Source organism: Lolium rigidum, chromosome 7, assembly GCF_022539505.1.
Source record: "Lolium rigidum isolate FL_2022 chromosome 7, APGP_CSIRO_Lrig_0.1, whole genome shotgun sequence".
Classification (NCBI taxonomy): Eukaryota; Viridiplantae; Streptophyta; class Magnoliopsida; order Poales; family Poaceae; genus Lolium; species Lolium rigidum.
In genome coordinates, this window is record NC_061514.1 from 117,474,444 (window position 1) to 117,502,313 (window position 27,870).

The 27,870-nt window shown below is 44.3% G+C and overlaps 3 protein-coding genes across 3 annotated transcripts; all 3 read left to right on the top strand.

Annotated features, from left to right (window-relative positions):
• The first annotated feature begins 2,772 nt into the window (after nt 1-2,772).
• Nucleotides 2,773-7,491, top strand: LOC124671887 (protein NRT1/ PTR FAMILY 6.4-like). The gene is made up of 4 exons (XM_047208207.1): nt 2,773-2,914; nt 2,994-3,211; nt 3,313-3,839; nt 6,681-7,491. The coding sequence occupies exons 1-4, from the start codon at nt 2,773-2,775 to the stop codon at nt 7,489-7,491; spliced, it is 1,698 nt and encodes a 565-aa protein (XP_047064163.1).
• Nucleotides 7,492-12,998: 5,507 nt separating this feature from the next.
• Nucleotides 12,999-17,374, top strand: LOC124671888. Its single transcript, XM_047208208.1, has 11 exons — nt 12,999-13,391; nt 14,404-14,463; nt 14,612-14,674; nt 15,086-15,181; nt 15,378-15,440; nt 15,626-15,721; nt 15,927-15,986; nt 16,395-16,790; nt 16,914-17,023; nt 17,144-17,251; nt 17,347-17,374. Exons 1-8 carry the CDS (start codon nt 12,999-13,001, stop codon nt 16,788-16,790), a joined length of 1,227 nt encoding a protein of 408 aa, XP_047064164.1. The 3' UTR covers nt 16,914-17,023; nt 17,144-17,251; nt 17,347-17,374.
• A 6,177-nt stretch (nt 17,375-23,551) lies between these two features.
• LOC124671889 lies at nt 23,552-27,664 on the top strand. Its single transcript, XM_047208209.1, has 6 exons — nt 23,552-23,962; nt 24,475-24,561; nt 25,063-25,740; nt 26,312-26,413; nt 27,245-27,538; nt 27,611-27,664. The coding sequence occupies exons 1-6, from the start codon at nt 23,552-23,554 to the stop codon at nt 27,662-27,664; spliced, it is 1,626 nt and encodes a 541-aa protein (XP_047064165.1).
• The last annotated feature ends 206 nt before the right edge of the window (nt 27,665-27,870 follow it).

Sequence of the window (27,870 nt, forward strand, 5' to 3'; positions counted from 1 at the left end):
GACACGGGCTTTTTTCAGAACACAACACTGTTGATTCAATGACATCATTAAAGTATCTCCTGGGTGCTATCCGGTGTAGCAGAAAATCTAACAATACCAGAAAATTCAGACCGTTTAGCTACTACATGTGTTGATTCATTGAGCTTACCTGTGGCATACAAGAAAGAACAAAAACTAAAATGAAAATAGCTTCCTTCTCGCCTGGATGACTGACTGCTCCCAGGAATGACCGATCTTGGGACAGACTGTTGATGCGCTGCATCACATAAAGGCAGTCTAAGCCTCGGAGGCTAACATGATCTTGTTAAAACCTTCCTCCCGAGAGTGAAATATAATAGACCTGATGGCTAGTGCTTCTGCAAGTTCAGGCGATGTGACCTCATAAATAAGCTCGCTGCAGACAGACAAGCAATTACCTTTGTGGTTTGTGGTCTTTATGTCAAGTGCCATTCGGTTGGAGGATTTAACATAGATGCGTCAACGTTGAGGCAACCCGTTCCTTCCGGCAATGGAGTCCATTTTACCAACTTGGGCTCACACATGTTGTTAGAAATCGGTTTACGAAGATGCAGATGGATCATATCAACATATACCTTAATTTGTTTAGCAAGAGACTTGGGATTCTTTATGTTATCTCCATTACGAACACCATTCCTTGATTCCCGTAAATAAATGCCAAACAGCAACATCTATCACAGTCAGCTGTTGGGGAGACGATCTTGGTATAAAATCAAAGAGCCACTCCTTGTATAAGAAGCTCCATCTATCCGGTTTGATTACGATGTCTCTGGCTTGAGCCTTTGAAGGTGCATGGCGTTTGATCGGAAAATCCAATTGTTGATCCGCTTATCAGGTACCGTACGTTTCCTGGCACGGTCAGACTCGCAACACTGGCCGGCTAGCTATCGCATGCGTCAGCGCGTAACTAGATGTATGCGTCAAGGTTTGAAAGTTCTTTGTCGAATTATAGGAGTACAAGCTAGTTCGGAATTGGCTCATAGCTAAATGTAGAGGAAGAAGTTAAGATAGAACTTGCCTCTTCCGAATAGAATGCATGCATGACAAATCATGGGAGTATATATAAGACTCGTTTGCCTATTTCTGTATTTGAATAGAGTAGGGCCAATCAAAAGTGCATAGAGAGAAAACCATTTTTTATAACTTAACGCTCCTAGTGTGGTGCAATGAGAATTGTTATTAGGCTACATGTTTAGTCAGCACATTCCAAGCTGATGTAATCCAATAGACTATCGTTTGCTTTGTGGTATTTGCAGCGAACGCTCAATTTTCATTTGATATGGATGATGACGAAGAAGAGGAGCAATGAGAGGAGGTCGAAAAAAGGGAAGGAGGAAGAATGATGCGGTGAGGTGAATAGAACAACAATGGGTGGTGGCACCACTCGTTGATTAGAGAATAACCGTATACACCATGACGAGGAGGAACTAACCACCGAGCTAAACTATGGTTAGAGGACCAATTGACAGAATATTTGCACATTTTACTTCGAAATTTGACTATTTGCCACATTGACCACCACATGTTAGTGACACAGATTGTGACAAATAATTAAATTGCAAAATTAAGTGTAGCAGATGTGCAAATCCCCAGTGTGAAATTCCTTGGAGCTAAATGCATGTCCTTCATGGCGTTGTGTGGTGCGAAAGATTAAGTTATTTCGTTATTGACCGCATTGCAAGATCACCCAATCTAACACATTAATGTTTGCTTCGAGGTATTTCGAATGTATGTTTGTCACCGTCTAATCCAGATGATAATGAAGAAGTGGGGTATTGGGAGACTGGAAAAGAGGAAGGATGACCAAAGAGAGAATGGAGTTAGAGGAGAGGATAATGAAGAAGTGGGGTAGGGAGGGGTTAGAAAAGATGTTGGAAGAATGGAGAATGGCGTTAAAGGAGGATAAGAAAAAAAGATAATGTCAGGACGTGGTCCAAATGGGGTTCACCGACGTCCACCCGTAAGATAGGTAAGATTAGAACCCCTCGGACTTAGAGTGATGCCCTATCAATGCACCGGTGCATTTGTCTTTGACGTCGTAACATTTCTACAATAAAATGACCATGTGAGTGGAGTGAGAGAAGACGATGCCGCAGAAGGAAGAAGGGGATGGAGGAAGGCAATCAAAAATAAGCAGAGGAAAATTGTGGCACGGTAAGACTCGTCATGTTCATGTTGCGGTGTAGGCAGTTCTACCTCCATGTCAAGTTTGATTACGTTTTTTATCAAAAATCATTAACATGCAAAATACAAATCAATATCATTAGATAGATATTAAAATATATTTTTATATAGTATCTACAAAATATCATTTATTGATAGATTCTTCTAAAAGTTTGATCAAACTTAGTTGGTTTGACTCTTTTTTTAAAATATAAGTCTTAAACTTTGGAACCGAGGTAATATCCATAAATGAGGTTTATTTAGTTGCAACTCAAGAAAAATAGAACAGTTGCTTCGTTTTTTCTGCTCAATCATTTGCTTTTGCCACCCACAGGAAATGCATGGAAATCTTCCCCACTTTTCTTTCCTCCCGCTATAAAATCCCCTCTCCGTCTCCGACCTGCGACAACGACGCTCTTCTCTGCGCTCTACTCGATCGTCTCCCCGCCCTCTCCGCAGTAACCTACTGTAGAAGGCAACATGGTCCGTATAGCTATCACAGTATCATGTGTAGATGAAGATTTACTTGTGTTCATTGATCGAAATGTAGTGATCGATTCGTTTCGGTGTTCTTGTAAGTTGTAACGGCAAATGTTTGTGCGTGGGCGGGCGCAGGTTTCTGTCGGCGTCTGCATCGACAATGGCAGCGACGATGGCCTGGTGGTGGATTTCAAGGGCAAACCGGTGGACAAGTCCCGCGCCGGGGGATGGCTCGGAGCCGGCCTCATCCTGGGTACGTGCACAGTGATGAGATCACGCTGTCGAAGTCGGCAAGGTTCTGCTCATGGCTATGTGTTTCTGTGTGGTCTCAGGCACGGAGCTTGCGGAGCGGGTGTGCGTGGTGGGCATCTCGATGAACCTGGTGACGTACCTCACCGGCGAAATGCACCTCTCCAGCGCCAAGTCGGCCAACATCGTCACCAACTTCATGGGCACGCTCAACCTCCTCGCCCTCCTCGGCGGCTTCCTCGCAGACGCCAAGCTCGGCCGCTACATCACCATCGCCATCTCCGCAACCATCACCGCCGTCGTAAGTAGCACGCCAACTTCCTCTTGTTATTCATCACATATGTCGAGTACCTGACGTTACCATGCAATTCACCATTGATTGCTCGATCGAATATGGTTTAGGGTACGAGCCTGCTAGCGGTGAGCACGGCGGTGCCTCCACGGTGCATCATGGCGGCGGCAGGCTGCGTTGCGGCGAGCGGCGGGAAGCCGGCGATGCTGTACTCGGCGCTGTACACGATCGCGGCGGGCGCCGGCGGGCTGAAGGCGAACGTGTCCGGGTTCGGCTCGGACCAGTTCGACGCTCGCGACCCTCGGGAGGAGCGGGCCATGATGTTCTTCTTCAACCGCTTCTACTTCAGCATCAGCCTCGGTTCGCTGTTTGCGGTCACCGTGCTGGTGTATGTGCAGGACAACGTCGGCCGGGGCTGGGGGTACGGAGTGCCGGCGGCCGTGATGGTCGCTGCCGTGGTGGTGCTCGCGGCCGGCACGCCGCGGTACCGGTACAGGAGGCCCCAGGGGAGCCCGCTGACGGTGATCGGCCGTGTGCTCTGGGCGGCGTGGCGGAACCGGAGGCTGCCGTGCCCGGCGGATGCCAGCGAGCTCCACGGCTTCCACGAGGCCAAGGTGCCACACACGGACAGGCTTAGGTATTGCTTTCTTTGGCCTGGCTCTGTTTTGTGTATTTGCGTGACCATGTTAACTTGTGAAAATGCTACTGCCTCATGTCCAAATCAATTGTTAGCAGCCATATACTATGTCTCTAGTACAACTGTATTTTTGAGCTACAGTTAATTAATTTGGGTTGGAGAGAGTAGTAAAATTCAGATGTCATATACTCCCTCTATCCCAAAATAGGATGTCTATAATATTTGGATAAAATCAAACTTCTTAAAGTTTGACCTGCTATATAGAAAAAAGTGTCAATATTTATAATCCCACATTAATATTTTTAAAAGCATCATGAAATATGTTTTCATATCATGTGCTTTTAAAATTTTAGATGTTGATATTTTTCTGTACATAGTTACTCAAAATTTAAAAGGTTTGACTTTGGCTAGAAACTATAGTCATTCTAATTTAGGAAGGTGGGAGTAGTTAGCACATACCCACAGAAAAAAAATGTGAGCATACTTGTGTTATTCTGAATTTCCGTGGTCCTAACTGTGCTTTAGAACTAGTAAAAAAAAGAAACTTAGCTTTAGAATTTTGCGGTATTCCATTACTTCATATTGGGGTATTTGGTTACTTCCGAGTCCTAAAGTAAAAGCAGTAGCAAACAAGAGTAGTAGAGTGTTAGCAGATGACCAGTTCGGTTCATGTTCACCTAGAGTGTTACTCAGAATGGCACGTAGTCACGTACTACACTTGTGCATATGCATGAGACGTGCTCCGCTTTTGGGTTCCACTAGATGAAATGTATTTTCTCCGTTTTAAAATAAGTGTCGCAACTTTACTTAGATAGGTGTAAGTAGTAGATAAGATGTTTGATGCACGATAGCTGCTCATGAAAGGCGTCTAAAAACAATATTTTTTCTCCGGTCATGGCTAGAAGGCAGGCGAAATTAGCATATTACTAGGAGTACAAGAGAAGGTGAAGACGACAAGCCGTGTTTCTTGCCAATGCAAGACGCACAATCTTGGCTGGAAACGGGAACCAACATGAGTAGACGTGCCAGGAACTATCGATAATGCTGGGCTTACGGGCAAATTTGTTACGGAGTGTGCCTACGGACAGACGTGGCAATCGATGGTTTGACTCTTTGAGAAAAACCCGGGGCAACTACTGAGTCCCTTCCAATCACATGATCCCACCCCATGTCCGTACACTGATTCCGTAGATTGATTCCGTAGGTGTAGCATTACTCTATCCAAGAAACCAGTGGATCTTTTACCAGAAATGTCTTTTTGAAGCATTTACAGAAGTACCTAACTACAGACACATCGCATGTTAGCGTGACATGCCGTTTGTCCAAAAGCCAGAACACTTTACCAGGAACCAGATCGATCGCATGAGGTGATGGTTAGTAATAGATCTTGTGAATTGTGATGATGGCGTACGTCCCCAAGTCAGGATCATATGCTGCCACGCGAACACACCGAAGCCCATGCAGAATTGTTGCCTGCAGCCAGGCACTTGGAGCTGGACGCCGAAGGACCTAGGCCAACATGCCATGCAAATCCACCTCCAAACAATCGCTGACACTAGTGCATGTGTTGGTGACATTTTGGGGGCCAATCTCCGATGCATTTTCAGAGCACTGCACATTATTTTGCAGCACGCTGAAACTTACTTGGGTGGTAGGACAATGCATTGCAAACTGTCCATGAGTCCGACGAATGTAGCGTGCACGATTAGTACTGTTCAGTCCTGCTCACGTTGCAAGTTTTGCTAAGTTTTATTTTGTTTCACAACTTTCAGTCTGATTCATATGCAAAAGAAACTTATAGAGACCGTGCATCAACATGTGATTGGATAGTTGTAAGGGCAGTGACACCCCAGTCCATCACAATTTAAACCACATGTTTAATACTTTGATATCTCATAAAGATAAAATATTCTTCAGCGGCGTCATTTTCGACAGCGAGACGCATGTCGTGACTTCATCAATCTCAAGACCAGCCAAATTAGTTTTAGTTTCTTAGACTCGGTCTCTTAGAAATACTCGTAGGGGTAGGATATACGTTTATTTATAGGAGTAAGTATATGTACATATTTCTAAGCGTGTATATCTATTGTGTTTCGCAATTTTAAAAAAAGACCTTGCATGCTAGCCATGTCTTTTGCATATGGTGTAGAAAACAAGCTTTTGCGTGGTGAAGCGATCTGGCAAACTGTGAATTATAACACGTGTCCTATCATGCACGATAGATAGTATTCCCTCCTGCCTAAAATATGTTGCATATAAAGTTTGGTCAAAGTTAAACTTCATAAAGTTTTAACCATGTATATTGATAAAAATATAAATATATACGATGGGAAATTAATATTTTTAGAATCATCATGAAATATACTTTCATATTATATGCGTATGATATAGTAGATCTTCATATTATTATCCATATTTGTACATTTTTTTGCTAGATTTGGACTTGCACGAAAAATTATACGCATCATATTATGGATATTATGGGCAGGAGGGAGTAGATTGAGCTTTTAGGACTGTAATTTGATCCAACACTGTGTTCTTGAGTGTGAGATGAATGGTGAACATCTCTTTGCCTTTTTGTTCTGCAGGATCGATATCAGAGCACGCTCTGAATCGAGCTTGCCATGTGTTATATATTCTTACTTGAGCCCTTTACCAAGCCGACCGCTATCACATCAGCGCCGCTTTGATGCTATATGCTAGGCCCTCTTCTTACTTGAGTGCATTAGTGATTATAAATTTATAATTAACTCGTAGCACCGCCCCGGTATTTAGCTAGTTGTGGATATAATGGGCAGGAGGGAGTAGATAGAGCTTTAACCATTCGTCTTCTCTGTGCAGGTGTCTGGACAAAGCAGCCATTGTGGAGGCCGACCTGGCGACGGCGGCGGCGTTACCGGGCCTGACGGTGACGGATGTGGAGGAGGTGAAGATGGTCGTGCAGCTTCTCCCCATCTGGTCCACGTGCATAATCTTTTGGACCATCTATTCCCAGATGGCCACCTTCTCCATCCAGCAGGCCGAGCAGATGGACCGCCGCGTCGGCGGCGGCGGCTTCGTCGTGCCAGCGGGGTCCCTCTCCGTCTTCCTCGTCCTCTCCGTCCTCCTCTTCACCTCGCTCAACGAGCGCCTCCTGGTGCCTCTTGCAGGCCGCCTGACGCGGCACCCCCACGGTCTGACCTCCCTCCAGCGCGTGGCCGCGGGGCTCGTCCTCGCCACGCTCGCCATGGCCGTCTCGGCGATCGTCGAGAAGAAGCGCAGGGATGCGTCCACGGGCGGCGGCACCGTCAGCGCGTTCTGGCTGGTGCTCCAGTTCTTCCTGGTCGGCGCCGGCGAGGCGTTCGCGTACGTGGGGCAGCTGGAGTTCTTCATCCGGGAGGCCCCCGAGCGGATGAAGTCCATGAGCACGGGCCTGTTCCTGTCGACGCTGGCCATGGGTTTCTTCCTCAGCAGTTTCCTCGTGCTCGCCGTCGACGCCGCCACGAGGGGCGCGTGGATACGGGGACGCCTTGACGACGGCCAGCTGGACCTCTTCTACTGGATGCTGGCGCTGCTCGGTGTGGCCAACTTCGTGGTGTTCTTGGTGTTCGCCAGTCGGCACCAGTACAAGCGCACAATGTCGGACGCCGGGGATGCGGCTGGGACTGTATAGCTGCTAGAGGCGGGTTGGCGCCCGGAGGTGGACGTGATCAATGAATGTCAAGGAGACGGTCACGATGAAAGGGATGGACGTGTAGGGTGGAATATGCTGGAAGCCTGTACTGCCGCTGTGTATGTGGTGTTTCTTGGTGTTCCTTTTCGTCTTGGAGTTTATCTTTTTTTTTAGATTCCTTGGAGTTTATTTTGATAAGAAGTATATATATTAATATCACGAAAATATCAATTATATCTAACTTCTGCAACAATGCATTGCTCTATCAATCTTATAGATGCCCACAACCTAAAAATAAGAAGAAGATTTTTTTAAAAAAATCCGCTACAATGATCAATTCCTTAGCAAAACCACAATCTTACTTAAATTACTCAAATATTTTTTTTTTAGCGGTGAAGGGGAAAATTGATGCAGTTAATAAGAAAAGTTGGACCCAAAAACCATACAATGCACAGTTAATTTAAAAGACCACACACAACAACTCATGACACATCATTTGTGCCAGATAAAAGAGCCCCTAAATCTAAGATCATAGTCCACGCCTGGTATCCAACAAAAACAATCTTTGCAAACACATACGAACTCTCGCCACTAGGAGTGCACCGTTGTGCACCCTCCCAACATGAGTGATCACACATTGATCTCTACTAAGACGCGAACCGCTTCAATCACCTGTTGTGACGCGTGTTGCTTCTTGTACATCTGCAGATAATGTTGCATCTTCTCATTCAGGACCTCCTTGGTGGCTTTTCCCTTGCTCTTAGTTTTTGGTAATTCCCCAAAAGCCTCCGCCCTCCTATACTCCACAGGCTTTGCCAATGGAATATCATATCTTCATGAACAAACGACAATTGCGTCACTCAAGGAGAGAGGGAGTGAACATACCACCGAGCGGAAAGAAGCTCTTCGAGGAATTCGCCCAACCATGAAGGAGAGGCCCTCTCCTAAGGATCAACAACAACCACCTGGGGAATCTTCTTCGAAGTCTTCACTTCAGGGCTAGGCATAGCGCAATCCTTCAGCTCTTCCATTGGAGAAGTCCCAAACGGCTCCACAAGAAACTCTTACTGGATGAGCACAACCTGGAACACCGGAATGTTAAATAGCTGGGAGTCCCCGCGCTCCATGGAAGCCACATAAATGGAGGGCGCCGAGTTGTTCCTAGCACGAGGGGAGTAACATCCAAAGAGATCATAAGCCACATCATCCGCGCCGTGAACATTGCACCCAGCCATCGGAGCGACGCTGGAGACAGCTGCATCATTGTGGATGCAAGAGAGATCCTCTCTAGAGCAACCTCGACCACCTCCATAAAGCTACCAAATTGCTCCACCCAGCCTTGCATGGAGACCGCCACAACTCGCAAAGGACCGACCAAATCCTCTAGCTAAGAAAGCCAGGCCTTGCAGCTCAACATGCAACATCTCGGCTTGCTCCGCGAAAACTAACTTTAGGGTGACATCTGCTAAGACTAACGGGCTAGCAGCAACAGAGATGGTTGGCTGCAATGCTAGCGATCCAAAGGAAGGCAATGACTACATGCAGCCGGACTGGAGTAGATGGGGTCCTGATTGGCTTGTTGATGCTGCCAAAAGTCACGCTCGGACGCTCGCGGTGGCCAGACCGACGGCAGGCCAAACATCTGATGCGGCCATGACAGGCGGCAACGCAGTGGTCGAGCTACAAGCACATACCGTGCGCCCTCCGCCTAAAGGCGTTGGCACGGTTTGACCTCTCATGATGAGGAGAAGGGGTTGGCTTGCTCCACAGCAGATGATGACGGTCGCGCACCTCCTGCCGGCTGTGAGCATTGGCCGAGCGTCTTGGAGGCCATCCTGGGCTCTGGCCCAGTCTTCTCAAAGTGATTTTTTTACTACTGCATATAGCCCAAGCCCATCCGTCCATCCGGCGAGGACTAGGACCGACCGATCGACTTTTCATCGTCTAGGTATCGCCACTGTATACGTCGTTCTCATCTCTCTCGGCTCCAGTTCTCCTGTTTCCCAAAATCCCCTCTTCTAGATCTTGCTTCTCTCAAATTCCCTTCTCCTAGCTGGATGTTCTCTGTTTCTTCTTGTCTGTGTCAAAGCTAGCTCAAACTGGAGCTCAAATTTCATCTCGTAGTTACATTTTCCCCTCAAATCCTCAGCTCCTAGCTGGGTGCTCTCTATTTCTCTCTGTTGGTTTGGTTATATTTTTTTGCAAGAATCGTATGTAATATTTTTGACTTTACAAGCAACTGGCCCTCCTTTTTTCGTCATGTTTTACCACTGAGCATCCTAGTTATGCAGAGAAAGGATGTTTAATGCATGTTATATTAAAAAAATTGGAATCGCAAAGGAGCGACGGTGCGAATCCGGCACGGGGAAAAAAGTTTTCGACGATGAATATGGCGATTTACACAAAAATAACCCTTTTCTGAAAGAAAAGCACAGACTGACCCTCCGGCCAAACTATTTCACCCATCTAACCCTTTTGTGTGGCGCCCCTCCCATCGGTGCCACACCTCACTGTGTGGCGCTCATGCGAGCGGCGCCACACATGCATCCGACATGGCGCGGTCGACGCTGATGTGTGGTCGACGCTGACGTGGCAGGATGTGTGGCACCGCTCCCGTCGGCGCCACACATTGAAAGTGTGGCACCGCTCCCGTCGGCGCCACACATTGAAAGTGTGGCACCGATGGCAAGGGCGCCACACATCCACTTATGTGTGGCCGCCCGAGCCCGCCCCGGCCCGACCCAGCCAAAGTCTTCTCTGTTTCTTCTTCCCTCAAGAAAAGGCGGTCGGCTCTCTCTCTCCTTCCCTCAAATCCCTACTCAAATCTCTTGGATTTCATCAGATCTGCCCGTGGAGGTTGTTCCCAACCCGTTCCTTGTGGTAATCTCCTCCGTTCCCCTTCTTTTCATCCATTGATTTTGTGTATTTGATTGAATCTACATGTGAAACCCTAGATGTGAAACCCTAGGTTGATTTGAGGGTGGATATGGATTTGGTTGGATGTTAGGATTATTGAAGTAGGAGAAATGGTAGTGTGTTAGGTTGTATGGGTAGATTATGTTGATTATGGTAACTAATGAACACATGTATGTATGTGTTGTTCACATTATGCTAGAGGGATGGAAAGAATTGTTGATGTTCATCATGTGGACAAGGATGCTTTCTTGAAGGAAAACCTAGAGCCGGAATCGGAAGAGGTTGACTTGGTGTTTGACCTTAGCCCTAGCTTTGCGGAGGTGGTAGCACAAGTGAGGATTGAGTTGAATTGGAATGAGCCAAATGATGGTGTTGAGTTAGAGGGAAGACATAATGTGGGGTTTGAAATGCACACCCGTTGGAAGATAATGCGTATCAACTCCGAGCAACGTTGGTCCGTTTACAAGGAGACGGTGGCCAAATCACAAGACAAGGCTTTGGAGTTGTTTGCAACCAAGACGGTTGATGCTCGTATCGAGCTTGACCTTAACCGACGCTCCTCCCCCGTTCAAGCTAGGAGTCCACCACCCATGAGCCAAGAAGAAGCCACCGAATCTCCCATTGTCTAATCTCCCATTGCCCAAGATCCTTTGTTGGAGAAGTAGTATGACGAGCATGACGATGGTGATGATGGTTTCGAGATGAATGACAACAATGTCGGTGATTTGGATAAATATTGGACGCAAGAGGAGATGGACCACTCAATCCGGGAAAAAGTCAAAGGGCAATGATGCTAGCACAAGCCAACAATCAAGTAGCCACCAAGCTTCAAATCAACCTCCAAGCCAAGAAGCTCCAAGCCAACAAGGTCCTAGCCAACAAGCTCCAAGGCAACAAGCTCCAACGCAAGAAGCCCCATGGCAACAAGCTCCAAGGCAACAAGCCCCAAGGCATCAAGCACAATGGCGATAAGCTCCAAGGCAACCAAGGATTCATGTAGGGTTTAGTAGAGGTCGCCATGGTGGACGTCGGGGTACTAGTATGCTAGGATACCTAGCGGGGCCTTATCTGTATGTGTCTCCAATATATTAATTGTATTGTACTTTCTATTTTCCTATTCCATGAGTAACTTTGGTTTTTTCAATTTTGTTTTCAGGTATGGCAACTCTACCCACCAAGGGGAAGGGGGCGTGGGAGGGCAATAAGAAGGAGGAGTCCGTTTGGGAGGAGGCTGTGAGGACGGTGCAAAAGAGGGAGAAGGAAGAAGTTGCGAGGAAGGAGAAGGAGGAGCACGGGAAGAAGATGACCGAGCGTGCCCGTATGCAAAGGGAGTATTAGGAATACCTATGGCACGAGAAGAAGAGGAATGAGAAGCTCCAGGCCGAACGGGCCGTCTATGGAGGGAAAAATTCCAGAGGAACTGGCAACTTGCTCAACTAGCAAGGGAGAGGGCCAATAGGATGCACCTAGAGGAGGTGGCTAAGGAGGCTGAACGCATAAAGGAGAAAAGAGCTCAAGCGGAAGCTTCAAAGATGCAGGAGCGCCACCATTTCTTCAACTCGGTGGTTCAGTTGGCTCGTGACATAAGGGAGAAGGAAGAACTGGCTGAAGAATCTAAGAAGAAGAAGGCGAGGGGGGAGGGTACCACGCAGTGATGTCCGTTTGGCTAGGTTCATGTTGTCGAACCTTTATGTTGTCGAACCTTGATGTTTGTGTGAACCTTGATCTTCTCGAACCTTCATGTCGTCGAAACTTATTGTAATTGGAACCTTGATGTCGTCGAATCTTATGTGTACTCTGAACCATTATGTTGTCTGATAGATGTTGTGTGCAATGTTGTATTCAAAATTGTTGAAAATATGGTTGAAATTTTCGTGGTTTAGCACAAGTCAATATGTGGCGCCCATGGCATAGGCTCCACACTGCACCGTGTGGCGCTCATGGCATCGGCGCCACACATGTCAACTTATATCAACTTATATGTCGAAAACATCTAGGAGCTCCGAACGCTTAGTCCTTAGCCGTTTTGGCGACCCTGTTTGTGTGGCGCCAAGACGTCGGCGCCACACTGCACAATATGGCGCCCTTGTCGTCGGCACCACACAAACAGGGTTGCCAAAACGGCTAAATCCCTAGAGAATTGTCTTACTGTATGTTTTGGGCTATTATAAGTGGATGTGTGGCGCCCTTGTCATCGGCGCCACACTTTCAATGTGTGCGCCGACGGGAGCGGCGCCACACATCCTACCACGTCAGCGTCAACCACACATCAGCGTCGACCATGCCACGGCGGATGCATGTGTAGCGCCGCTCGCATGGGCACCACACAGTGAGGTGTGGCGCCGATGGGAGGGGCGCCATACAAAAGGGTTAGATGGGTGAAATAGTTTGGCCGGAGGGTCTGTGCTGAAAAGGGTTATTTTTGTCTAAATCGCCGATGAATCTAGAAGCTTCCTCATGTTGGACATTCTCCGGTCGCGCTCTCGGCTACGGCTACGCCCACGCCCGCGCCCCGGCGCTCCGCTTCTCCACCTTTTCTAAGCACTTCGCTGCAAAGTCCGAATCCATCCCACCGCCCGCACCTCCACACCATGGACGGCACGGCGGGCGTCGCCAGCGGCGGCGGTGACGACGGCAGCTGCTCCGACCCCGAGGGAGTCGGCTACCACCCTTCGACACCTCGCCCCACCGCAAATCCCAAGTACGTGTGCTTGCGAAGCCTCGTAGGCGCTACGTCGAGCAGTTCGAACGCGTCGCGTGAGGCCATGGCGCCGATCGCGCGGAAGGTGCTCGACGCCGGGGCGCGGCTCTGGGTGCCAGTCGCGAGCGACGGCAGCAGCAGTTCCGACACCGACGGAGGCGCGGGCTCCCCATCCAGCCCCGCGTCAACTCTGCGCAAGCCTCTGCTCAGGGGTCCCAGGCCAGGCGCCATGGGCTCCACGGCAGCTGCAGGGATGCCGGGCTCCAAATCCAGGCCGGGGACTGTCCCCTCTAGCTGCGTCCCGTCGACTACGAGTCCTACTTGCAGGTGCTCCTCCATCCTTCAGCCATGGCTCGTTTTATCTCCTCCATCCCGCAACCATGGCTCGTTTTATTCACTACGGTTTAGAGCGGTCTGTGACGCAGTGGTTGCTAATGCTTGAGCGGCTTCTGTGACGCCGTGTGATAACTACAGTAGATTCTAGCATTTTAGATTGGTGGTTTCCGGGCCGATGAACGATGTAGCCCCCTCCTGCTACATGCTCCTCCTCACTTTTGTATGCAAAGGAAACGTCGCATTGAAAGCCAGTCTCTGAAAATCAACTAGGGGGTGCTATATTTAAGCTTTCATTCTTGTTGAACTTTGACTAGTAGTCTAGAATATTTCAATCCCGTTCACCTGTCTTGTCACAAAGCTGCTTCATGGAGGCACCTGCTGGCAGCATGAAGCAACTATTATCGAATGTTTGGGTATTCTTTTATCCAACAATACAGAACTAGAGTTCCACAGCTGATATGTACTAGAGCCTCATAAGTAAGCTGAGGGAGAGTTCATTTGGTGTACTAATCCGTAAAATGCTAGCAGATTTAACATGTGCAATGTGTTACACATAGTAAGTACAAAATGCCCTAAAGCATCCTGGTGGACTTGGTCGGCAGGTCCGGAGTCAACCGGGCACTTCTTGAGAAAGCTGTCTCTTGTGAAATGTCTAATGTGCTCATTTACGGAAGATTATTGTTTGTGTTGTCTTTATTTTCTTCTTATATGCATAATACCAGTATATTTATAATTAACTATGCATACATGTTCTCAGGTCTTTGAGCGACAAAACCAATGTGCTATCCGCTGTCCTACTATTTATTTCTCCAACATTGTCTTGCATTCGCATGTTGGAAGTTGCTGATATTATCTGGACACAGTGGCTGTAATTTTCTGGATTATGAAAATCTTGTCAAATAGAAACCGAAGGTTCAGCGCCGCATGTTGTGACAACTGATACATGTTTCTTTCGACAGGAGCTAGCAGTCACCACAAATAGAGACAAAAAGGATTCGGAATATGAGAAGAGACAAAAGGTATGTGACATAACAGTGCTCATGAAAGTCTTTCAATGAATTGGGAATGTCGGGCTGCATTGGTTAGGGACGAGGAAGCCTTGTGAGCAACAGCATAAGGTTCAGTGTGTCATGCTGTGATAGTTTGGTGCATGTTTGATTTCCACAGACACTGGATATCATTACTGAAGATGGAGAAAACAAAGACCCCGAGGATCAGAAAAGACAAAAGGTATGTGATACAGCCAATTCTCATGAGAACCGTTCAAGGGATAGGGAATGCAGGAGTACATTGGTTGGCTATGAGAAAGAGAAATTGTGGTATTTAATTGGGAACACAAATAAGGGCTATCTAATTGCTATCCTTGCACGATTGCACCTAATGCCCATTAAGGCATTACTTTTTTCTGTCAGTCAAGCCTTAGATTAGTTTTCCATCTTTTTAGTTTGGTCGCTTGACCCCCTTTTCAGTTTCCTTTTTGTTTTCTTATTTGGGCCCAGATCCTGTTCTGTGTCCAATAGAACAGTTCTTTTCTCTTAGCCATAATGATATATGGTGCTGGCCCTTTTTTCTCTTATAAATTGTTATCATAAGGGTGGGTACTGAATATTCCAAAACTAACAGCGTAGCATTTTGTAGCAGGTGGTTGCAGAGATATCAAACAATGTGAAAGACATATCTGTGCAATCAAGAGAGATTGCCGACTGTTTGAAGTGTTTATCTTCACATGTTAATCAGGTGAAAAATGCAATTTCAATCAAATACCAGTGGATATGAACCTAATATTAGCTATTGCCAACTACCTGATCTGATCTTGTGGTGGCTGCTTATAAGAAGGGATATCAGGGTATTACATGGAGAGTAAATGTGGCATAGGTCTACAATTAGGAGGTAGTTTTCAGAATCAACTTATGGGACTGCTTTCTTTGCACAGGAACTGGTCATGGTAAGGGATAGTAGAGAGAAAGAATACATGGAAGATCAAGAGAGGCAAAAGGTATGCAACATAATCACCTTTCATGAAAAATCATGTAATAAATACGAATGTTGAACTGCATTGGTACAGAATGAGGGATAGTGACTGGTTTGTCACAGTGGAGACAGATGATGGCTATCAAATTGCTATTGTAATGGTGGGTGTAGAATATGACAAAGAAATGTATAACCTTTTATATATATCAGGTTGTCGAACAGATATCAAGTGACATGAAAGATTTTGCTGCAACATCTTGGGTCATTGCTGAGCATTTAGAGAGTTTATCTTCATGTGCTGATGAGGTACAAAATGCCATGAATTGCTAGATATGAATCTTTTATTGGCTATGTTCGACTATGTACACAAGTTTATAACATGCTATGATACTACTTGAATGTTTTGTACACTTATTTTATTCTTCAAAATGCTTGCGCAAGCTTCATTTCATATTTGCAACCTTTCACTAAAATCAAACTTATATGGTTTGTGATACAATTTCTTGTTCAGATCCTCCAGATAAAAATTGAAGAGCGAGAGAAAAGGGAAACAGAAGAGAAGAGTCAGAAGGTTCTTAAGCTAATCACTCTTTATACTGTTTGTCTATATCTACAAAAAAAAAAAAACGTTTTACAGCTCCATGTGACACAGCACTAGGTCACAATCAATCTGCAACTACCTGTTATATTTATGTGGACACACTTTCTGATACCTAAATAGTAGCAGAACTTTTCCTTGGCTATTGTTTCTTCAACATAGACTTGGATCTTTACTCTCTCTCTCTATTAAAATCTGGTACAATAGCTCTAACAAATTGTGGGATGTAGCTCCATGATAGGGCAGCAAAAATGGGTTAGTGGACAAAAATTTAATAATACAAAATCAGCTACTGAAGCTTCTTTTGGAATATACATTAAAAAAGTAGCTCCTTATTGTAAATTCTTAACAATACCTTGTCACGACTTCAACAATTGGCAGGAGGCTGCTAATTATCTAAAGGAGTGTCAAAGCATGTTGAGTGATTTCGTATTTTTCATGCTGGCGTTTGTACCATGGATATTGCACAAAAGTGAAGAAACACCTTCTCCAGAGTACTACTGCCTTACCTTCTCTGTTGGTGGATTGGCTCTATTTGGCATGGGTGGTTATGTGTTATCACATTTGGCACGTCGAAGTAAATGGATTAAGGCTGTGTACTGGATCACTGGTATAGCTGTCATGGCTACAGTTCTGTTGGTGGTTTATGTGTTGTTCGAATTAATCCCATCAAGCTTTAAGCACATGACGGCCATATTCTGGGTGTACTTATGTTTGTATCTGGGTGTCGGCGTGTTGCTGCTAGTGGCCTGGATTCGTAACTTCTATCAAGCCTAGGTATGTTTTATTTATGTTTGGAAATCTCTTGTTACTTTCAGTAAACTACCTACTGATCCATACTAGTGCTTTCTTTCATTAGAGAGCTGAAACAGACGTTTTATGTGCTCCTTTTACCTGCAGACTTTTATTATCCGAAGATGGATCCATGTTGATAATCTGTATGTCGAATACAAGTGATGTAAGATGTTTGCTGCACATATTTTATTTTGAAGTGACCATGCCAGGGCAAGGTGAAGATTCTTTTTTGGAAGCTCGTATATTTTTGTGATGCATATATGATCTGTCTTATATGTGGAATTTGCTCTTGTTGCTTGCATACGTATGGAATATGATCCTGTTGCTTCCTGTAGATGATCTATTTTGCTGACAATATCTGCTAGATGTGAACTTTGGGGCGAGAATACCACTCATTGCAGATACTGAAACTACACACCATTGACCTGATACCGCTGCTGATGGTAAGTGCTAGTATTTGACAGGATGCAAAGTAGAGTAGAAACCACAAGTTCTCAGTTTTTATCTACTTTCATCATTGTTGGTTACACTGCTACAGATCTGTACAAGTGTGAGCAAGCTAGGGACATGGCTGACATCAATGTGGTGGACAGCTCAGGGGATTCATCGGATGTCCTTTCTTGGGGACCATTTGGTTCATTTTGTGAACATGATTTTTGTTTGCTATTTGAACAGCTTATTGGCCTGGCAAAAGTGTGCTTTTCCACGTAGTCCAATTGTTTTCAGTAACATACTACCAAACTTGGTAGTATGAGAGTTGTTCTGTTACTGGCCTGTATTAGAGTTTCTAAGCTAGTTATACTTTGTTTTTATCTTGACAAGAGCGTCCGGTAAGTGTAGGCGTAGCTGTATAGGTTAGCTTTTCGGTCTTTGTCCTGGATGGCTGTTGGCACTTTTGGCTATGCGTACAGGTTAAAGTTGAGCGATATATTCATGCTGGGATTGCCGCAGTCACACGGTTTGCATTATACTGCTGCTGAGCTTGACGTTTTCCAAATCGATTGAACTACACATGCTTCACCCCTGATGGCCAACACTGATGTTTCCCTTCTGATCATGGATGCTACTGGCTGATTGGCTTTATGCTAGTATGTTCTATAGATCTGGTGACTTCCAGATACACTTTGCAAGGTTGTGACACGCATAAAAGTGGAGTTCTGAATCGATACAGAGACGAAGTCATCTCCGTCAGGCTCCCGAGCGAGAACTATTCAGAGATGTAAAGGAACACGGGATTCGTCTCAGCGTGACACTATAATGCATGAGATATGTGTGGAGGCAATTATCATGATCGTCCTCTCCTCCTCCACATAATCGGGATAAACCGAGCGTACGGATTTAACTCCGGCCAGCCACATGCAGGACCCCCTGATGTCGCCGGCGACGACGCGGGCGGCAGAGCGCGACGTTGAGGCGGCTCTCGAGAACGAGGATCAGTGCAATGACTTCGGGCGCCGCTTCTGTGCTGTATGTGCAACGTACTCCCAAGTCTCTGGCCTAGGTTAATTGATCGTTTTTTTTTTGCTACTCCTAATTAAGGTGGATTTCTTTATAAAAAAAAATAAGGTGGATTTGTATTTCTTCTATCTTACCTAAAAACAAAATTAGTAGATCCAAATGGTGGCTATAGAAAAATGCTATTTAAACGCGTAAAAAAAAACTGGTTTTCTGGGTGGATAGATACTAATGTGATTTTTTTTTTAAATAGAGGCTATGCCCTAGTCTCTGCATCGATAGAGATGCAACTTTCTTTATTATTTTATCTTGCAAAGGTCTGATAAAGATTATACATAAAGAAACTTAAAGCCAGCACACAACACCTACATATCCGACAATGAGTGAAAGTAATGCCAACAAGTCTTGAAAACGCGAAAAACCCTCATCAACTATGAACCGGGAATATTTCATACCCTGAGACACCCTCTAAGCGAAACGGGAAGTCGGGAACGCTCAGCCGGTATAGCATACTCCAAGTGAGTACCTGCATGTGTACGAAGTTCCGCTAAAAAATACATTGTATTTTAAGCTACACAAAAATTCACATATTTGTGGATCCAAATATCATTTAATGAAATTTGGTGAAATATTTGATGAAATATTTCACAAAAATATCATTTGCCTCTTTTGCGTAGATCACAGATGATAGAATACTTTGATGAAATTTGGTTCGTACATATTAGACATGTACATATTTAAGATTTGAGACTGGTTATAATTTTTCCCCTCATTTGCATTCGAGTGATCCTAGGCCCCAATAGCACTTTCTGCTTGCCATGTCATACATAATCAACTAAATCGCTAACATGCACATTAAAGTAAAGCATAGTGTTTTTGCACCCGGGAACATATGCTCATGATTTTTGAAATAAGATTTAAACACATTAGAAATCAAAAAACTCCAACAAAGAATGTCATGCATGCATGCATCCTGATGTTTTATGTGTTAACATTTTAAAATGATGTCTCCGGTGGAAGGAGCTTATGCACCCAAGATCATAAGTGGATTTTCGATTAAAATATGGTATTTGTACACTATTGTAGATCTGGCTTCTTATTTCTTACATTTATCTAGTAGCACACATAAAGGTGGGTTCTTCTTACTTTTTTCACATCTAAAAGTGCCACGTAGGAGAGCTATATGCCCATTATTGTACTTGTTCTTTTTTAGTCGTCTAAATTTCCACATCATCCTCTTTATGCCCATTATTGCAATTCCAATAGTGACTACAACATGCAGGATATCCTTCTAGTAGGCAACAACTTGTTGTCTTCCTTCTTACAGTATAATTTTGTTGTTGTCAAACATTAATTTGTAGTCTTATGAAGCAAATCTATATTTTAAGCAATAAAGTAGAATAGTCAAATTGCTAAAAGACAGTTTGAAAAAACACACAATGTAGAGCCTCTACATCACTCTTTTAGAAAAATAAAGTATATCCCTCACTCAGTTTCAAAATAATTGAGTTTGTAGGGTTGTACTAATATAAGTCAACTTACTTAAGATTTGAGCAACTTTAAAGAAATACCAACACGTAAAACTTTTAGTTTCATTAGATTCATCATTATATACTCTGGCATTAACACTTTTCGAATATAAATTTAGGCTTACAGAGGTTTGATTTATAACAACCCTTAGACTTTAATTAATTTTTAACAAAGAATACATTGTATCTTCTCTTTCTATTTTCTTAAATTAAGGTGCCTAAATGGCACATTGTTTTTTTTTTTAAAATGTGATAGTGGAGTCTTATGGCGAACCCTTTAAGGGTAGGAACCCAGATTTGCCATGCTGACCTAAACCTATGCCGTTGTTTTGTACATCGACTCCGTTTACTCTTTTAGACCTCACTGATGGCGGAATTGCCCTCAAGGCGTCATATAAACAAGTCATTGTATGCAATTGTCTGGTGCCAATCTTAGGAAAAACTTTAATTTATAATCTAAAAACATTTTTTCTCGTGTCATTATCCGCCAATGGGTTAAGTAGTTTATTTATACGAATATCTTTCATTTTACTGGCGCAAACAAAAAGAATTATAGATCAATGGTCTACACTCTGCTTGAATTGGATGGTTGGGTCTTAGATCGCCTTAAGTTATTTGATGTAATTACGTAAGGTCTGGAGTACTTACTTGCTTGAGTAGTTCTGAACATCTATGACATTTTCTCTGAACTCGCGTGGCCTGTATTAATTAATGAACGTTTCTATGTTTCTGATCAGGGCTTCCTGGCAATGCTCGTACCGATCTTTGGTGTGTACTTCGGTGTGACGGCGTTATGGGTGTTCGGAGGGTGGGGACTCCTCTTGGCCGAAGCATTCACATTAACATTTTGGGGCACCGTCGAAGCATTCATACTCCACGACTGTTACAAAATGTATGGCAAGATGAGTAGAAGCTAGCATGCCTAGAGATCCGGGAGTTTTTTTTTCTCTCCTTTCAGGCCCGGAACCTGCTCGATCGTCAATATAGTGCAGGTGTATTTTCTTGATAAGACAAGAAGAGCTCAAACACCTCACCAGGTATCCGATAGTTAGAGAGTCATTGTGGCAAAGTTGAGACCGATTAAAAAAACAAGTGAAACTAACGTGGAGCGCTAAGTCCACTCACAATGCTAATAAATATATAGAGTAAGTATCGTCGGAAAGTGCTATTAGAGCTGTAAGAAAATTGAAAAGTTGATCACAAACTTTCAAAAATTCCCCCAAAAAAACCTGAATGCAGTCAACTAGGTACAATACGAGCGTGCACATATTCAATGTGAAGTATCTTGTATTTTAGGCTCAGTAAAAAAGGTAAACTGGACAACTTTTAGAAGATTCGGAACTCACAGATCTGAATTATTGTCATTTTTGCCAATGATAGAATATAAGGTATTCCGTACTAAAAATTACATACGGGTTAGAATAAATCATTGACTACATGTTGGTGCTTTGTTTTCAAAGCTTGAAAAAGGGGGCTCGAGAGCGCGTGTGCCAACACGACACACTCTAAGTACCGTGCACTATGATGTTAGCAGTTTATGATACTATCTTATAAGAGTGTTTTACTGTCTTTAGTAGCAATGTAGCATATATAAACATGATGATCTTCTAGCATACTATTTTCATTGAATTTATCGTTCGTCTCTTCCTTATTGAAACAAAACCACTTTTTTTTGCTACCATGGCGTTGCCACTTCACACGGTACCGGTTTGTGGAAGGCCTAGTATTTTAACCATTTTATTATGACTCCCTAGCTCTCTTGATGCATGACGCCTAATTAGAGTTGATAAATCATTGTGCATGCGTGACACCACTGCCATCGAGTGAGGATCTATATATATTGTGACGTACTGACATTTGGACCTAATGTTAAGCAAGACATGATTTTTTTATTACTTCGGACCTAATAAGTTTTATAGGGTTTACATGGCACACTCACTGACCCAACAAATACTAGCGGGAAAATGTCATAAACGAAACTCACAAAGTAATCTTGGATGCAGAGCAGGATGCATTTTACATCAAATCTTAAAATTGTCCACTATACTCCCTTTGGTTAGTAATGTTAGGCGTTCTAGCTCTTGAAGCGTGCCCAAGGCTTAAGGCGAGTGACAAAGAGAGATCTCCGACTCCTTTTTTTTCAGCCAATAAGTTCTCTTGTTTTCCCCTCTTCTCATCTCCTTACATCTCTTCAAAAGGGCGACCGCTTATATCGTAAGGTAGACCATAATTTTGGCTATTAGACTATACTTTTCACAATGTTATCTCTATCAGTTTCTTCATATTTAATATACTCCCACCGATCTATAATAACTACTGGGGAGAGGGTAATTCAAATTTGAGAAAATTTGCAATTAACCCCCGATACTTATTATGGATCGGGGGAAAGCACACATAGGCAAAAATATCATGTAAGTTAGTGGTCTATTATCCCCTTGTTATACTTGCTCTTAACTCTTAAGAAACAGTAATTAAGAATAAGATTAGTTGTAACTTGTAACACGTCTAAGCTAAACAAATTACCTGGTGGCCATACCAATGCTAACTACTCCTATATCAAAATGGTTTTAACAAGCGATGTTGCACACATTGCAAACGATCGATATGGAAAAGTACATGGCTAGTTTCTTATGCGGACATGAAATATATGTTGCGTAGTAGAAATTCTACTCCATCTGTTTCATAATTCTTATCATGGTTTTATTTTAAAATTAAAGGGAGTAGTTCCTCTTCTGTCTTCTCCTTCTGTTCTAGAGAGCACGTAGACGTTGCAATGGAGACTACAAAAAGAATAGACTTTATTTAGCTAGTCAAACTCTTATTTCTTTTCAGAGTGGAATTGTTTTTTTTAACAATTTCCATTATATATGGATAGCAGGCTGTCTCATTAAAAACCTTCCAGCCCCTTCGGCACCCTGGAAGGAAAAGAGTGCGTCTGGAACCTGCTGCTCCTCATCACAAAATAGTTACATCGTTTACGAGCTTTTCTGAGAATGAAACTAGGGGGTTCACCGACCCAAGTACAAGAACTACCAGAACTACAAGAAAATCTAGCAAGCTCGTGTGCTACCTGGTTAGCCTCCCTATTACAAAACTCAATAAACACATTGCCGAACCCACTCCATAGAATATTACGATCATCATAAATGGTTGCAGCCGATGTCGCTGAAAAACATTTTGATTTTACTCGGAATCTCCAAACTCCATAATTTTTTCCAAACTAAATTATTTGCACCTTCTGCTATGGTCTCATTTATATTATTTCTTCCAAACTTATAATTCCACTGACAGTAGCGGACTGAGAATAGACCGAACTTGTTATAATGCCAAGCCACGAATTGTTGGTGTCCTTTTTTTTGAGGAAAAGAATTATTGGTGTCCTAGTCGGCCAGTCTCGGGTGTGGACGGCCAGCGTCTACGGGCCGGAGCAACACTTGCAGCGGGGCATGAACCCATGGAGGAGCGCTCCCGTCTGCCCGGCCCAGCCCGCAATTATCAGAGACGGCAGCTTTCTCCAAACGAGTTCAAATTTCAAAGACTGGTGGGTCCCGCTCCCGCAGCCGTCACATCCCCGGCGACAGTACAGGGGCAGAGCTAGTCGTTTTTCTTTCCCCATTCTTCTCGTTCTCGCCCCCAATCGCCGCCGAATCCTCCGGCGATCGAGCCAGCATCTGCCGCATTTTTCGACGCGCTCGTGCGAGGTGCTCCTAGACCGGAGGCGTTTCCTGACATCAGTCCCCGGGGCTCCGGTCCGGATCCATGGCGCGATGCGACGGCTCGGGCTTCTGCGGCTTCGCGAAGGGTTTCTTGGTCAGTGGAAGCTCTGGATCTCTGTCTGATCGACCTGCTCTTGCCAAAAATCCTGGTGGCGGGAGGACGGGGCCGCCGCGGGAGGTTGTGGAGATCAGCTCCGACGAGGAGGAGGACGACGGATCTACCCCCGTGGCCAGGAAGTTGCGTTTTCACGATGCTGTTGATGAAGGGGCCACTGGGGGCTGCGTTCTTGGTGTGGAGAAGAAGCGCGAGTCCTGTGGCGCCGGCAAGGAAGACGACGATTGCGTGGTTCTGGACAGCGACCCTGATGGGGTGGTGCCCGTTGGGGAGGAGAAGGGAAGTGCGGGATTTGATGGCGGCTTGGATGAACTGCAGATAGTTGCAGAGAAAGGCCAGGTATTTGTACCTTCCGTACCGAATTTACGAATTTGTGCAATACATTGCTACATTGGAGAATGGAGACTACCTGTAGAGATGAATTGTGATGTGTACTGAGTGTGTTTTTTTTTCGAAATGGGGTATGTGTACTGAGTGTGTGCGCGACTATCTTGTGCCGATTTCATTTGGATTTGGCTTGTGTGAGTAGCAAAGGTGATTTATAGAGCATGCGTTTAATTCAAGAGTGCCGTGTGTTCACTGCTTCAGGACATAACCTCCGGTTAAGTACTTGTGTACTTGTGAGTTCCATGTTTGCTTATTTGTCTTGTCTATGGTTATATGAACTGCAGTTGCAGAGATAGGCCAGGTTACATTATAAAGTTATGATCCGTTTCACTGTACTTAAATTGTGCATGCCTTACAAGCAATACCTTGCTATATGGAGGCTATATGTAGAGATGAAATGGTCTTACTGTTGCAGCATAACTTTCCTTTGACATTGGCATTAATAGCTGGCTATGCTTCTGTAGGTAGCGTGCAGGGACTTTCCTCACTCGCGCCATTTATGTTCTAAATTGCGCTTCAGCGCCACTTCTCACGTCAAGCATTGTAGCATGGTAAGCACTCCAATATGATGACACAACGAATATAGTATCGAAGTCCTCAGTAGACAATAGTTTCGTAGATGCTGACCAGAAATTCAATTCGGCACATGGGAGCATATGCTCCTGCCACTCGTAAAACAATTTTGAAATGTCGAAAAAATTCGTACAAAAATTTTCTCGCTTACGTATCGACATTTTACGTGCGCACATCAAGTTTTACGAAAAACCGACATTTTTTGTGACTTGTATGAAAAAGAAAAACAAAACATCTCGTACACAACCTTTTTCTACATCAAAATTTGTCTTTTTTACCGATGACACTCAAAATGTCGGTTTTCTGTGGAACCACTTTGTGAACGTGTAGAATTTCGAAATGTACCCACTAAATTTTGTGTTTGAATTTTTCAACATTTTGAAAGTGTATTTAAAATGAAGTTTAACAACCGGGAGCATATGCTCCCGGGTGCCAAAACACCATTCCCGATGCTGACTTCTTTTGTTATTCAAATGCAGTGCTACTGTTTTGTATGTGATGCTCCAGCTCCATGCAATTATTGGGGCAAAGGTCTCTCTACTGATGATCATTGTCATGCTACTGATAAGGAAACTAGGTGGACAACACTGAGGCAGGCATTCAAGTGCAAACATCTGCCGGCATCTCATTCAGAGAAACACCAGAATGTTGTGTACCCAGCAATGGTGCCACTCAGACAGCAAGATATACAGCGTCAAGTCTCAGCTCTACAGTCAGATCCATTTTTCTTGTCAGGTTTTGGTCTCTTTTCTCTTACTAATGGAAGCCCCCTTCTGGATGTTGTACATCAAAACCAACGGAGGCACATACTTCAGGGAGTCTTACCTAATGCAGGGCAAACTGTCGGTGCACCAAGAGTATCCCATTTGACAAGAGAGGGAAGAGGTAGAGACAATGTTCAAACCACTCAAGCTACCCGCCTCCATACACCCTGTGGACAAGAGCCGTACCAGCAGGAAGATGACGAAGAGTACACGTCTGAGGAGGAGGACGAAGAGTACACATCTGAGGAGGAGGACGAAGAGTACACGTCTCAGGAGGATGGCGAGTACACATCTGAGAAGGCCAAGGTGTACGTGGGGAACCTACACTATGACATTGTCCGTGAGGACCTGGACGAGCTCTTTGGGCAAGCCGGTTTTGTTGAGTTCTCAGAAGTAAGCCACTTTGCTTTTCATTATCTTTGTCTGTTCACCGCTCTGTGCACAAGTGTGTTAAGTCCTTGAGTTCTTAATAATGTGTATACACACAGCTAAAAAATTGACCCGGTAACAACTTCTGCAACATGACACTGCTTTGCACTTCCTGTATAGTTGTAATGTGATATGCGCTGTTGAAGCTTGCGTGGTGTATCTACTTGAATCTACTTTTCTGCTCTGTAAGCTTGATATGTTTTGGTTAGAATCAGGTTCTCTGTGATAATGTTTTAGCTTTCACAGGATGTTTGTGATGCCTGTTGATTACAAGCTACATCGGATTTATGTTTTGCCACTTGGCGGTCATTACTCATTGATTTGTTAGGCGTGTGATGCTTCTTAAGAAGCTGTGAAATGATTTGAATACATGTTTTATGAACATTCTGCTGTTTATTCGCCTTCGTTATGATATTCATGTGCTGTGTTATGCATATTCATCAGTGCTGCTGGGAGGCAAATATAATTTATTGCATCTCTTGTATCTGGTTTTCTCTTTCTTCTGAAACACAGTCTCTAATTTTTGAATGCATAGGTTGTGTACAGCAGACAAACATGGCAGAGCTGTGGATTTGGGTTTGTCACCATGAGTACTGTTAAGGAGGCAGAGCTAGCTGTGGAGATGTTCAATGGCTTTGTGAGTACATTTTATAAATTATAATTTGGTGGGGCTAGTTGCTATGTACTTTCTGAATTTCATAATATGTAAAAGAGCTTGTTTGGTGTGGAGTTTTTGGAACCTGAGCTCCAATGAGCCCCTTGTTAATATTGTAAATGGTAGAAAATTGGAAACACAGGAAAAAAAATTGTGTGTCCTGCACAAATGAAACGAGAAAGAGGGATCAAAATTACAAATGTAGATGCATCTAGTTTGTTACTCTCAATAGTTGAGGGAAATGCACAAATTTACAGGAAATTTTGCTGACCCGCATATAATAGTTGTACACCTGTGACACGTGTATTTTTCTCATAATTTAATTAATGTGGAAATTGATTTATTTGGTGCCTGGGCTAACTGGAGCCTGCATATCAATAAGTTATCATGAACCACTTCCGTCTTGCCTGCATCTCCTGTGCTCATAGTTGGGCTAGTAATTTATATGCTTTCAAATACAGTCAAATGGGGTGCTCCTTGTTTGCATTGGCATCTTTTCATGTAATAAGTTCTGGTGGTGATGTGGTATTGGTTTATCATTCTGAAATCTCAATGATGTACACCACAGTGTTCCTACTTCCTTATATGAGGAGAACCTTAGTCTGAACCAACCTAGTCATCGCCCTCTTCATTCTGTTTACCAGCTTATTCATTCATATGTGATGCACATGAGAATGCTCATGAATCTAATTCATTTGGCTGTTCTTTACTTCTGGAGGTCAGTGTCATACGTAATTCATATGCCACATAAGCTTATGCTAAAGAACGAATAAATTCCATGCTTTTCTGATCATTGACATTAAATTTGGACAGAAAATGCACGGGAGGCGTCTAACTGTGCAGCACAAGGCAGCTCGGAGAGTCGCCCGGGTGGAAGCTCCCCTGTGTCAATCCAAGTCACCGTTCAGACTCTACGTGGGCAATCTGCCTTCGCAAGCGAGTGACTCTTGGTTGAAGGCGCTGTTCAGCCAGCATGGAAAAGTGGTTGAGGCTAGAGTCGTCGACAAGGAGCATGATGGACGGGCCTGGCGCTCGCGAGGATTTGGGTTTGTCAAAATGGCGACGGAGGAGGAATCGTACGTCGCCATTGAGGCCCTTGACAAACAGGTCAGTATACTGTTGGTTCTGATTTGCTGTCATTTGTGTTACATAGTTAACCGGATGAAGCGTGTTCTGCAGATAATGGAGGGACGTCCCCTGCGAGTGGAGGTCGCGAAGGAGCGGCCGCGGTGAGGCCTTCGCTGAAGATATATTTGGGGTTAGACTTAGCTAGGCAGGAGAAAATTTTATATGTTCGAAAATGTGAGATCAGCTAGAAAGCAGGTGTTTCATCCCTGTTTTTTCCGACACCTTTGGGGCAGCTGCCATGCTGCTGTTTGCGGCTTATTTAATTTTAAGCCAGGAAAAAATGACTACTATGATCTAAAACTAATACATGA

Bases quoted from the DNA above. Each gene is read 5' to 3' on its own strand.
- LOC124671887 (XM_047208207.1), top strand. From the start codon at position 2,773: ATGTTTGTGCGTGGGCGGGCGCAGGTTTCTGTCGGCGTCTGCATCGAC. The intron at 2,915-2,993 runs GTACGTGCACAG...GTGTGGTCTCAG, and splicing joins CGGAGCCGGCCTCATCCTGG to GCACGGAGCTTGCGGAGCGG. The intron at 3,212-3,312 runs GTAAGTAGCACG...AATATGGTTTAG, and splicing joins CCGCAACCATCACCGCCGTC to GGTACGAGCCTGCTAGCGGT.
- LOC124671888 (XM_047208208.1), top strand. From the start codon at position 12,999: ATGGACGGCACGGCGGGCGTCGCCAGCGGCGGCGGTGACGACGGCAGC. The intron at 14,675-15,085 runs GTATGTGATACA...ATTTTGTAGCAG, and splicing joins AGGATCAGAAAAGACAAAAG to GTGGTTGCAGAGATATCAAA. The intron at 15,987-16,394 runs GTTCTTAAGCTA...AACAATTGGCAG, and splicing joins CAGAAGAGAAGAGTCAGAAG to GAGGCTGCTAATTATCTAAA.
- LOC124671889 (XM_047208209.1), top strand. From the start codon at position 23,552: ATGGCGCGATGCGACGGCTCGGGCTTCTGCGGCTTCGCGAAGGGTTTC. The intron at 23,963-24,474 runs GTATTTGTACCT...ATGCTTCTGTAG, and splicing joins TAGTTGCAGAGAAAGGCCAG to GTAGCGTGCAGGGACTTTCC. The intron at 25,741-26,311 runs GTAAGCCACTTT...TTGAATGCATAG, and splicing joins GTTTTGTTGAGTTCTCAGAA to GTTGTGTACAGCAGACAAAC.